This window comes from Silurus meridionalis, chromosome 5 (assembly GCF_014805685.1).
Source record: "Silurus meridionalis isolate SWU-2019-XX chromosome 5, ASM1480568v1, whole genome shotgun sequence".
NCBI classification, from domain to species: domain Eukaryota; kingdom Metazoa; phylum Chordata; class Actinopteri; order Siluriformes; family Siluridae; genus Silurus; species Silurus meridionalis.
The window spans coordinates 21,531,246-21,544,880 of record NC_060888.1 but is presented as its reverse complement, the minus strand read 5'-3'; the positions used below and the strand labels follow the sequence as shown (position 1 = coordinate 21,544,880).

At 39.2% G+C, this 13,635-nt stretch overlaps 1 protein-coding gene across 9 annotated transcripts in view; it reads left to right on the top strand.

The window, feature by feature from the left end:
• Positions 1 to 7,659: 7,659 nt before the first annotated feature.
• atp8a1 (ATPase phospholipid transporting 8A1) overlaps positions 7,660 to 13,635 on the top strand; it is a 141,130-nt gene continuing 135,154 nt past the window's right edge. For all 9 annotated transcript variants that reach the window (XR_006925778.1, XM_046848728.1, XM_046848730.1 and 6 more), the window contains exon 1: positions 7,660 to 7,960. Coding sequence is in view for 8 of the 9 variants with exons in the window: in XM_046848728.1 (XP_046704684.1) it covers positions 7,912 to 7,960 (49 nt within the window). In the remaining variant the exon portion in view is untranslated. The remainder of the gene's footprint in view (positions 7,961 to 13,635) is intronic.

Below are 13,635 nucleotides of genomic sequence, written 5' to 3'. Positions count from 1 at the left end.
TTATTTGCAAGAATCAAGCCAGCTAACTGTGCTGAGATTTGTTTATTCATCTTCTCAAAAGTGCCGTTTGCTGTAGTCATTATAAGTATAACAAGGTAATGCATCTGTATGTTTAAAGCATAACTCATTAAAGGTAAGAAGTGCTACTTTGTTTGTATTTAATGGTTTAAGCAGCCATATTTATTTGATATCACCTGCTAAACTTGTTGAGGTTCCCGAGTAGGAATTCTATGTTTTTTTGTTTTATCCTGGTTTGAGATCGACTTGGACGTTGCATTATCTATTACCATATAAGACAGCAGTCCATTGCAGGACATCATACACAACCATTCAGACACTCCATTATAAGGTAGAAGGAAATCAGAGAACCCAGAGAATATCCACACAGCCATGGGGAAAATGTGCAAAACCCTTCACAAACAGTAACCTGAGCTCGGGATTAAACCATGGTCCCTGGTACTGTGAGTCAGAAATGCTTCTGGTTGCATCACTATGCTTTTAAATGTGTGAATTTGTATGAATAAGAAACAGCCAACTTTATCTTATTTTAATCCAGCATTTATCGTGTTGTATCAACCTCATGTAAAGCAAAGGGGCTTTATGGAGTACACTAGCAGATACACTCTAACCAGTTTTTATATCCCATTTACAGAAAGATTAAAAACCATTAAAAAAAGATTTAGAAAAAACTCTTGCTAACTATCATTAAAACTAAATCTGTCCTGATCTGAAATAACCCTCCCAGGCCATTCCAGCTGTCTGTTCTAATGATGATCATGTACCTGAATGATGCAATGATGCTCACTTGTCTCTGTTACAGGATGCCCGGGTCTGGTTTCTGTTGCTTCCCTTGATTGTCAGGGTCAATTCTGCTGGCTCTGGTGGCTTATGGGATTTCTGTTCCTCTTGCACCTCTTGCTGTAAGGGACATTTAGACAGTGACGAATGATGATGTCACTTAGGGAGGCATCAGTAAGTGATGCCATGGCTATTGTCGCTTCACTGAGAACCCTGAGGATGAACAAAATGACAGAAACACCACATCAAATAGGGCCATGACGTTGTCTCAAGTGAATAAATAACAGCTAAAAACAATGTCAGACTTGTGAGTCAACTGCAACCTAGTAACACATTATTATAGAGGTCTGACTATAAGGACTTTGATATTTGAAAGATTTCCAAGCACAATGAGGTGATTACAACGTTCAAGAGAATTAGTCTCTCACTTCATTGCTGAAGTGAGGAAATCTATTGAAAAAGTTTTTTTGACAACAGCCATTATCTCATTAGCCATGCAGTGATTCACCTCCAAGAGCTCCAGAAACACCTCCAAAACTGATGAACGACTTTGTGCAAATCCACACCTACTCTAATTCCTAGATTTACATTTATGGCATTTGGCAGACATTTTTCTCCAGAGCAACTTACAACTGAGCAGTTGAGGGTTAAAGGCCTCGCTTTAAAGCCCAATGCCTTAACCAATGAGCTATAACCTTCCTAAAGTGCACTGCTATTGTTATTCCCTGGACTATTATCCTATATTTTCTTTTTATTTCTTCCTGGTACCAGTAATACATATGCTGGACATATTTACCCCAGTGTGTGTGGTATCACCCTGTGCCTTACATTCATGTGTGTGTTTTGTTTGTATTGTTAACGCTTAGTTCTGTGGGTGCTCACTTTTCTCTCTGTTTCTTAAGTTTCACTTATCCATGTTCCCTGCCTTTGATCATGCTTGAGTGCTATTATAACACTGTAATATATAAAATGAGGCCACCTAGTGGTTCGGGGTCTGTTAGCACCTGTTCAAACTGCTCACAGCCAGAATTGATATGTATAGAAGCACCCTTGAACGGATAGGTGTTATAGACAGTGAGGTTCACAAAGTTGAAATTCACAGCAGAGCTTCCATTATATTACGAGAAATGCACAGATGCTTAAGATGGCGTTAAGCCACATAAAAGTAGCAGAACGCAGCAGAAAGGTCAAACAAATATAATTTAAAACATGAGCTAATGCATTTCAGCTTACCTAATTAAAAGCAATCAGAATATTTCATTTCCTTTAAATCCTGCAACTAAACAAGATAATACAATTATAAAATGTATATCATGATCAGCGAAGAAAATAAATGCCATATAATATTCCATACACTATCTTCATATACTGAATTAATTTTGCGACTAAACAAACATAATCCTCAGATTGTGTTTATATTCTGACAAATATTTGCCACACATGAACAAATGAATTAATATGAGAAGACAAGTGAAATCAGTTTGAATGGTGAAAAGGTCTCTGCTCGGACAGCACCAGCAGGGGGCAGGATCTGATCTACCTGCTCACTGAATCCCAAACCTTTTAAAGATAGGTGAGACTGATCCAGTAATACTCTAGTCTGAAAATTAATTTAATCCTGTAAATAAAAATTTCAGCTTGTCACACAGAAAACTTATGCATTACTGTCTGTGTATGTATATGTATTTGCAATTTAATTCTAACAATTTGTATTATCATTAACAATTTGTGTAATAAGTAGAACTGCAAAAATATTTACATGAATTTCAGAATTTGGCAGAATTTTTCAGAATGCTCCATTTTACTTTGACCATTGGAGCTGCTCTAGATTTCACATATTTGAGTAACTCAAGAATATAAAAAATTCAATATTCAATATTCAGTGTTATTTTCTTTACTTTTTTATCTCCAATCTTTTACTCTTTTTTTCAGTTTGATATGGCTGTGTGCAATTGGACTGCAGTTTTTATTCAGTACAGCAAAATCAGACCCACTGTAGAGCGTACGGTTTGCTATGGTGTGGCGGTAAACTGAGATTAAGAATAAAGAGGCTTTGCACATGCTCAGTGGTGGTTAAGACTCGAAGTACGAACGCTCAAATCATGTATGTCTTTACACATTACACAGTCATGACAATGAATATGGACCTACTGTACACTTCAATATATAACATATAATAAAGATACACACTATATATTAACTCAAGCAGTTAATATAAAATTGGAGGTACACAATTATAAAGCACGTCCCTGGATGCAGCAGCATTAAACGTTCCCTTCACTAGAATTAGAACCTGTTCCACCATTCAAATACACCTGTGCCAAATCCAGATCTATGAAGAATTAGTTTACATGGTTTGATTGAATGATCTCCTGCTATTGAGCTCTGATCTCAATCCTATTGAACAAATTTGTGATGAATTGGAACACTGACTGCACCCTAGGACACTTTACCCGACATCAATATCTGACTTTTCTAAGATCTTTGTGGATAAATAAGCACGAATCTCCACAGGCACACTCCAGAATCTAGTGGAATCTATTCACAGAAGAGTGAAGTGGGTATTAAATGTGGAAAGAGGTGTTCAAAAAGCACATACGAATCCACAAATTTTTGTTCTTGTAGTTTAGGTACAGCAATAGGTTCCCTGGTGGTCTAGTGGTTAGGATGCGGCGCTCTCACCGCTGCGGCCCGGGTTCAATCCCTGGTCAGGGAACCAACCCCAGCCATTAGGGTTGCACAAGCCTTAGTGCCGGTCCCAAGCCCAGATAAATGGGGAGGGTTGCATTAGGAAGGGCATCCAGTGTAAAAACTGGATGGTCCGCTGTGGCGACCCCTAACGGGAGAAGCCGAAAAGTTTTAGTTTAGGTACAGCAATGAATGTATTTTGATGGTGGTTCAATGAAGGTTTTATTTTAAACTCAAGCCACTATGGCACTGTAAATAGCTCTCATCCATCACTGAAAAAACCTCACACAGCGTATAAACTAAATAAGTCAAAAGGCGTCTGTGTTTTAATTAGCCTCACTGATCAATAACCTCTAAGCTGACTGTCCTCTAAACCCAGGCTTTATTGTCACGAGGAATACTCAGCTGTTGCCCGGCCAAGACATTTGTTACAAATAGATGCTGCTGATTGTGTTGTATGGAAAGATTTGCCCCTTTGCCAGAGCAGGCGGTGCTTTCTGACTGCTGAATGACAGGCTCTGATTGAACTTTCCTTCACTGCAGTAGATTAGCTTTGTTTACTGTCGTCACCAAGGGTCTATGAGAGATCCACTGAGCCAGCTTGTACATATTGTTTTCCAGTCACGATGGTTTTTGGATCATGAACAACAGACTGTGAATATTTTAATGAAAGCTTTCAATCGCTGTGCATTTTTCTGAACAGTGTTAATGATTTCAGCAATTGATTTACATAACAGGTCTAATTTAAGGGAACAAGCAAATGAGCATTAAAGTTTCTGAAATATTTTAGAAAATCACTTGCGAAAAATCTTTTTATACAAGTTTTAGATTTTTTTTTTTGTCTTGAGTCACTATATGTAATGAGTATAAGTGAACTCACCATGGAACAACAAAAAGACTGTGAAGATAAGAATATATTATGAAAGGTTTTTTGGACACAAGCCATTTGCATCCAGACACAACATTATTAGCCTGCTAGTTTATGCTAAATTTTGGTTTCATTTTATTACAATTAATTTTTTAATTTATTAAGTATTTTATTGTATTGTTGAAATGGGAAAAGGCCAATTTTATTTTATTTTTCTTAGTATTTAAATTTCTTTCTTACAAGCAACTGAATGAATATGATTCTGATATTTATATTCAGGAAAGCAGTACACCTTAAAGTTCACATTTTCATTTATTTCATATATTGTTATCTTATCAGAATGGTTTGAAGAAGTGAGGCTGGAGCTGATTTCTTTGTAGCCTGAATAAATTCATGTAGCCTCTCAGTGACAATTGTGTTAGATGTTCACATACAGATTGAAACACCATCTTTAATGCACTGGGGCTAACAATAGATACATCATGTATGATTGAGTTGGCATGTGAGAAATACAGTCAAATGTACAATGAACAGTAATAAGATTTTATCTATTTCTATTGTGGAAAGGTTGTAGCTCAGTGGTTTAATCATTGGACTCTGGATCGGAAGGTCATAGGTTAAAATCCCAGCACCACCAAGCTGCTACTGCTGGGCCCTTGAGAAAGGCCCTTAATAATCAACTGCTCAGTTATAAGTCGCTCTGGATAAGGGCTTCTGCTAAATTCCATTAATTTATATTCTATATGCTAGTCTCAGCATAAGTTTTAGTATTCAATGCTTTTTAAAAAAAATTTTTTGTAAAACAGAGTTGCACGCTCTATAAATGCGGTTATCTATCTGTTCATGTAATACTTTTCCCCATTATGCTTAGCATTTCACTGATGAGATCCAATGCATTGCTTGTCCCTAATAGTTTCACTGTGATGCTGCTGATAAATATCACGACCCGACATTTGCATTAGTGATTGCACAGATCCTGACCTATGTAGGAGACTGTACATACAGCACATTTTATTGCACTGATGGTTGTAAACGCTGGGTACTGCAGTGCCTTCTGCTCATTTACAAAAAACAGCAGAATGATGATGATGATGCTGAGAATCCACAAGCTGAAAGTTTGCTATGGTTTAGTGAGATTATTTCAGGATGTAATGAAAAAAGAAATTATAACGTAGTAATAAACAAATAATACAGTTTGTGATTTGAGGAGAACTTCATTTAAATGAAAAAAAAAAAGAACACAGCTGCTTTGCTGTGAAGCTCTATAAATACATGTGATGCTAGATGCTCAAAAACCTGGTGTGAAGCTAATTTTGTTAAGACAGCACTGTTAAGACATCACACTTCTAGAGGCAGAACTTCCTGTCTGTCAGTGTCATGCTTATCTTCGCAGCCCTCAGGACGCCGAGACACAGAAATCAATGTATCACGGTATATACATCATCCAGTACTGGCAGATGTCAATCCCGATCTTCATGTCTTCATTGTGGCTATTCTGGGAGGTTTATTTCTAGACTGATGCCTGGAGGATGGCATTTTTTTTTTAACTCAGATAATCTCAAAACTAATAAATCAAATACTTGTCAGTGTAGCACTAAAAAACCCCAAAGAGGACCCGGGCTCGTTTGCAATAATATACAAATATACTGAACTTCTTCTTTCGGCTACTATAATTAGGGGTCACCACAGCGGACCATCTGTTTCCATACTCCCCTGTCCTCTAAATCTGCCTCTTTTAAATTACCTACCTGCATGTCTTCCCTCACCACATCCATGAACCTTCTCCTCGACCTTTCTCTTTTCCCCCTCCCTGGCGGTTCCATCCACAGGAGTCTTCTTCCTATATACTCCATGTCCCTCCTCTGCACATGTCCAACCTGTCTCAATTGCATCACACTCACCTTGTCTCCATAATGCACAACATGCACTGTCCCTCATTTCTAATCCTGATACAATTATTCTGAACTTGTTACACAAAAAATGTTATTCACCTTTGTATGTGTGTGCATGTGCGAGTGAGTGAGTGTGTGACTGAGAGCACTAGCCATTATTTAGACAAACCCATAGATGAAGCCCGCACACATAATCACGGTCAGGCTTTTTTGTAACTGTTGCTAGGCAACACCAGGAGCTATAGGCCCAAAATGTCTGCTCAGACGTGCAATGTGGAGGAGAGAAGACATCAGTAGAAATGATACCCCACCATTAGACTGTGCGAGATTACAACTATTGATTGAATGCGTCATGAAGAAAACAACAATAATCAGTCATTGTGTTGTTTGGCCGTAGAGCATTAGAGAATTTAGCATTTAAATTAAATTGGTTGCATTTCTCATTAAGGCTTAACCAAAACACTCAAATGGCCTGGGTTTTTTATTGAGATAAAAGAATGAACTCTTCCGGTTCTTTATCATTAACAAGTTAGGTGTAGTTGTATAATTGGCATTAGTCAAAAGGGCCCAATTAACCATCATAGAACAACCGGAAAAGGCCCACTCTCTTTTGGAAATTGTTGTTTAGGCCTTCATCAGTGCCAGTTCCTCAACACAGTACTGTTTGGAGGTGGTTACATGCCAGGCACTGTTGTTTGTATCAAAGCCACACAACCACCAGTCATTGACATGCTGCTGAGTATGGGCTGCTGCTTATATAATACCTGGGTTGAAATGACCCTAAGGTATTTTTTTTTCTCGACCCATTAACACTGTAAATTGATGTGGCGATGTATCCGCATCACCAGGCGCTACCATGTGATGCAGATACTGTACGTCACCAGATGCAATTCTGTGGTTGATTTCCACGATAAGATGGCCAGTGAGTTCACTTTACTGTAGGTGTACCTTATAAAGTGGTGCAATTTACCCTCTCAATACCAAGAACATGGCTTATTGCAGCCCAAAATAGGAATTCTAATTGCTTGGTGCAAAGTCTTATAAGAAAAGAGTCTAGTCGTGACCGCCTCAAGCACCGAGCTGAAGGAGTGCAGAGTGTGTGAGCAGATCATTGTGTTCCTCTGCAATCCCCCTCTAGAAACAATGAGTAACTGCAGCCGGGATTCTCCACCGGAGCGTCCTATACAGCACTAATATCGGGGATAACCCTATAGCGAACACATTCTTAATTTTTTTTGTGTCTATAATTAAAACACGGTTCGCATGTATTCACGCGTTAGAACGTTTGATTCTTTTCAAAACAATTCCTTTTCTTGAGTGTCTCCGCTACGGAGTATAAGCCACGCTCTCTTTCAGAGAGATCTCCCCCGTTGTGATGAGAATGGTACAGTCCAGCATGTGAAGCGGCGCTTGGTTTCTCACTAGTCTCTCAGCCAGCCCATTGCACGCTTTCTCGCGGTCACGCAGGAGAACCTGCTCTCGGACTACTGGTCTCTTTTGCGGTATTATGACTTCCTGTCTGAAATAAATGCTCCTTCGACGGAAGCCGAGAATCGCAAATTTTTTCACCGAGCTCGAAATTCCAAGACAGGAGAGCGAAGGGCGGGAGAGCGTGGAGTGTGCGTGACAGGTGCTCGCCTCGCTCGGCGTGGGCTTGTAGCTGAGATGCCGCCGGTCCAGAGAACCATGTCAGACCTTCGCTCACGTGCTGAAGGTAAGACCTAGATAAACAACAAGGTTTTATGAGCCTTTTATAGTGTTTATAAACGCTTATGTTCGCGCCCGAGTAGAAAATGCGAGTGGCACCACCCATGTGCTGAAGGTTTCTGTGGTGCACAAACTGTTGCGAGATGGAATGAAGCATCTCGGTGTTCTCAGTAGCAGTGTAGCACATCTCAGCTGATCCAGAGGAGCTTCATGACAGGTATGAATGAGGGACTCTAAACAATGTCTGTTCTCAGGTCCTCTATCAAAGGAGCGTTGGTCTTCATGACAGGTGAATGCATCTTGGAGCGTTTTTGGGCGCCTATAAACACACTATAAAGAGTCTCTTTTAACTGCTCTACTTCTCTGTTGAAAGCTTAACAGAGATACAGGAAGAAGCCATGGGTTGTTCTTTAGTGCTACAAATCCTGAAACCTGATCAAACATGATCCAAACATCACACTTATCGGTGAAGAACATCTGGAGAACACATTTGGAAAACTGGATGTGTCCATCATAAACACTTCGTCATGGCACGGATGTTGAGATCCCGAGACCCTGATTTCTTCGGGCACATTGGTGACGATAGCTGTGTGATCTCCAAAAAAGTGAAGACCAAAAATTTGAAAAGAAACCCAGAAAGACACTGATTCTGGAGCAGATGTCGTTTTCGCGTGGCATTATCATGTCGTTTTTGATTATATCAAATCGAGAGAAAATGGGCCAGATCACGTTTTCCGGTTCATAGATCCATTTTTATTGAATGGTCCAGATTTAAAGCTGGACGTTAATGGAATTAAATAGATTTTTGGTAATACACTGATGATTGATGATCGTCTTTCTCAATCTTTATCACTCTTGTTGCGGTTCTTCTTCATAATCTATTCCTATGCATGTTCGTACTGTAAGAATCACTGACTCATCAAGTAAAAATCACTGACTCATCATTCTAGTTCATATTCTGTTAGTACCTGAAGACTCCAAGCATTAAATATGAAGTATGAAGCTCAATGACTCGAGTCGAATGTTGTTGTCTTTAAATAGACCGATCCACAAGTTGTTCACCAGTTTGCATGTCTTCTGTTTTGACTAGTGGGAACTTCTCTTTTTCATTTACATTTTCATTTTCATAAACCTGAACAGAAAGCAGCCATGCTTGATTTCAGCACCAGGACATTTAGAACAATAATGTGGAAGTAAAAATGACCAAACGCGCTTTATTTTGACTTTAGCCTGCGGTCGGTATGGCGAGCGTGTTCCTGACAACTTCCCCAGCGTTCCGTTTTCAGCGTTCCATCTCGGCAAAAGACGATCGGAGTTTGACAGGACGGGTATAAGTGCGCGTTCAAGGGACTTTTTAAATAATTCAACATATTGCGTATGTCGACTGCAGCTGTTTTCATGCGATTAAACCCATCAATAATTCAGCCACTTGTTCCATTATCCCAGTTTTCCGCTTTACCAGTCCAATGAGCGAGCCCTTCGTTTTCCACTCGGGTCTTTTGGAGCCGACTCGTTCTCTCGCTCCCTCCCCGTCTTGCTGGAAAAGTATCCTATTTATCTGTGCAAGCATTTCTAAGTATGTTGCGATCGATAAGCCCCGTGGGTCTTGTGACCTCCACTGTCCTGAGACAAAGAAAGAAAAAGAGAGAGGAGAGAGAGATGTTTTTTAAACACAATATTTAATGCTGTTTTTTCTTTACTCTGATGATGTTCACATGTCACTCCACAGTTCTCAATTTTCCAGAAGGAAAGTACATTTTCAAAACCCTCTTTATACAGTGTGTGGTTAATTGGCACATCAGGCATTGCAAAAACAACTGTCTATTTGTGGAGGCAGGAAGGCAGAATATCAGCAGGCTGAAGCGGAGAACTTTCCAAAAACCGCCTTATCTATGCGTGTCTGCGTGTGGTAGTGAGTGAGAGGAGGTAATGTGGGTGTGGAGGTGAAGAATAGAGATTGGGATCTGAGGAGGGGCCCACAACAAGGCCGATTATGAGAAGAAGGCTGGCGCGGAAGATTAGTTTTTCCTCTTACCAGTGCTTACCAGGGCCAGTGCCGCCTTGTACTATTCCAGTTAGCCGCAGTCCAGAGTGAAGTGCGTGGTGCGTATGGGTTGGAATGGAACCCGTGTTGGTTTAGTTTTCTTTTTACTCTGTATACATCTCCAAACATTCCTGCTCCAAAACAACCCCAAACCAAGCTTCCACCTCCGTGTTTGACTGTGGGTGTGATACAGTCTGCTAACATCTTCTCTCTTGTGCTCATTGTTCTTCTGTTAGACACAAAATATCACACTAAAAAAACGTTTTTTTCCAGTCGTTCACTGTCCAATTCTTGTGTGTTTGCATTTTTTTTTGCATGTAACAAAAGCACTATGCATGTGTCACAAAACCAGAAACGACTACACTGACAGACACTGTATACACACAAGCATATACACACATTTTCTATCTATACAGTGTGCGTGTTTTATTCAATTCTGTTTGATCAATTTTATTGAAAATAAATATGTAAGGGGCAAAATTAAAACCTTCAACGCAACACACATTTATTTACGACATCCTTTCTTTTCTCGGGTATAAAAACAAAAATATTAAATAAAAAACCGCCATGGTGCACACATCCGGCAATTAAAACCGTCCGTGTGGAAACAGCAAAAGTTCTGTTTGGTGTCTTGATGATTTACGTGATTTAATTTTAATTTAACTTGAACATATTTACAAGAATGCTTTATGTTGAGTTTGGGTTCACTAATAATAATCATACATTTACATAAAGCATCCATATTTCTCCATGTATATGTTGATTCGATATTTAAAAACTTGAAAATAATTAGTTTAAGGCAAATTTAGAACAAAATATAAAAAGATTTATGTATTTTTTATATATATATTTTATATACGTGTGTGTGTTTGAGATACAGTTTATCTGTTCCTTGGAACTAACAAACTGTGGAAGGACAGTGTGGTTGTAACATCTCTGCAGAATTTGTAACAAAATTTTAGCTAAAGGCCGCTGTCCTGACTCAGCGAATCTGTCTAATCCCGAGGAGCCGAGGCACCATTTACAGCTGTTTGTCTTCGTTCAGCCAAACAAACGAACGCACCTTAGCAAATACCTGATCAAATACCAGGCATTTCTGGGTAATGCGGATCATCATGGGCATTCTGTTCCTAATAACGACTAGCTGTTTAATCCAAAAATACCAAACTCAAAAAAAAAAATTGTTTGTCCATGATGGAAATTTGCTAATGTATGCAAAATGTATTGTAATAACGAATCACATGGCATTTCTAACTTATAACAGTTCAATTTCACGACCTGTTATTATTTGTCACATTATAGCAGCTTTAAATACACATTTCTTCATTAATATCTTTTTTTTGTTTTTTTTTTAAGAGTATAAAATGCAGGGTTTGTCTATGGCCCGGAGTCCAAGAGAGCAAAAATTGGGTGTGATTTCTGGGTGTGAGGGATGGCATGACCTCGCCCTTGCCAATCACAGTGACACTCTGTGATATCGGATGTCTCTAATTGCTCATGTATGTGGAAGCAGGTGGATGCTGCTCTTCTTTGATTATGTCGAAGTACATTAAAGCATCTTCCCGAGTGAGTGACTTGAAATAGTAGGAAGCAAATTGTGACACTGGAGACTCCTTGGGGATATATTAATGAATAATATCCTTGCATAAACATTTGCTGTATGAGTTTATATATATATATATATATATATATATATATATATATATATATATATATATATATATATATATATATTTATCTGTAGGTAACAAAGCATCTGATTCGAAGGGTCTGCATTACAGTTCGCTCGTGTTCTAACTATATTAGTTATAATTAGGGATTCACCGATCGGCATAGGAGTTAACTATGTGATGCTCTGATTTAAAGTGTGCATTTGTATCGTAATGTATCATTTTGAACATATTTGCATTGGTTAAAAAACTATTTGTGTAATTATTAAGGCTGCAGCTATCGAACATTTTAGTAATCGAGTATTCTAACGATTATCCCATCGATTAATCGAGTAATCGGATAAGAAGAACTTGTTCTTTATTATAGAGCAACACTACAGAGACCAAGGCATGTCTTAAGAGTCACATTGTGTATAGATTAACACGGCAGAGGTAGAGCTGCATCTTCCTGGAGACAGAGGCCTGTTTGTGAAAGAGCCATGCATTTGAAGTCAGAAGGCACTTAAGTAAATTACTGTCAAAAAAAATTTTTGCTGTCTGTCTGAACCAAAGAAATAAAAGTGAATCTGTACCATACTGAATTGCATAGCGTCATATTTGTTCCATTGCATCGTATTGCGTAGAATCAAATCGAAATCAGATCACACTGCATCCTAACAGAGGCGAGTCGTATCGTATCGGTAGCTGCTTCATCTGTATCTTTGATGTATCATATCGTTGGCATCAAGATGTGAATCGCATCAGCATCAGTTATGGAGATGCACATCCCTCATACAGAAGATGGCGTATTAAATTGAGTGTGTTGATATAAATCTGAAATACAGCCGCCACTATTCTCAAAGCTGCTGTTACAGGAAGTTGTTTAGGCAAATATTTTTGAATTTAACATCACTATAAATGTATATAATATCCTTATTACTATCACACAGTATGAGGAGGTGGTGTCTTTGTTCCTCAAGGTAATAAAGCGTTACTTCCTTTGACACATTTGTTACTCGTTAAATAATGCAGATTTGAAAACATCGTGCGGCCATTATAAGTCGGGGGCGTTTGTAATGCGGGAATAAGCTGAGCGCTGTGTGTGCAGCCCAACAGGTCGCACTCTGCTGGCACACACTGCCGACGGAGCTGCATCTTGCAGATGCGATTGCGGCACTAAAGCCACGCGACATTCCCGCCTCAGGCTGGTGCCAGGTGTGATATCTGATGCAAGCGAAATATTTAATATATGACTCAATATCCAGACTATAAACAGACACACATGCTCTCTCAGGATGGCGTAGGAAACGGTTTCATAACCGGACCGTAGAGTAATGGATCTGCCGTTCCGAACGCTTGGTGAGAAAGTGCAGGAGTGGCAAATAACCGTGTTATTAAAAACAGATTTATTCCTGAGGTTCATGAGAGAAGATCAGGGAGTGCGATATCCAGATTTGTCATGATCAGCAGCACAGCATCAGTAATGTCATGGAAATTCATGTAAAATCATGTAAATGACGGATCCTCAGGGTTACAGCAGGAATATGGCTTGGGAGAAGGTTGTAGCCACACACTTTGTCTTACTGACGTTCGCATGTGTGTGTGTGTGTGTGTGTGTGTGTGTGTGTGTGTGTGTGTGTGTTCAGTCACACCTTTATTTAGAAGCTGACTAACCTGTACACCAGAGGGAGAATGTCTCTGTTTAGATGGACCAAAGCTTATTATCTGATGAAGAAGCAGAAGAATGAATAACTGTGTATAAATTAGTTGTGAAGGCTGTGTTTATTTATAAAGATGTTTCTTGTAGCAGTCAGATGAGACCAGAGTCTTAAGTTGTGCTGTAACTGTACTATAACGAGTTTATTACCTAAAAGTCAAGGCTTGATGCAGTAGAATAAAATTTTCCCCTTCGCATGAATTAGGAGACCCAAACAGTGCTCCTGTACACAGAGCCAGACCCTTGAACTTATGCTTTACATGGGTTGGAGT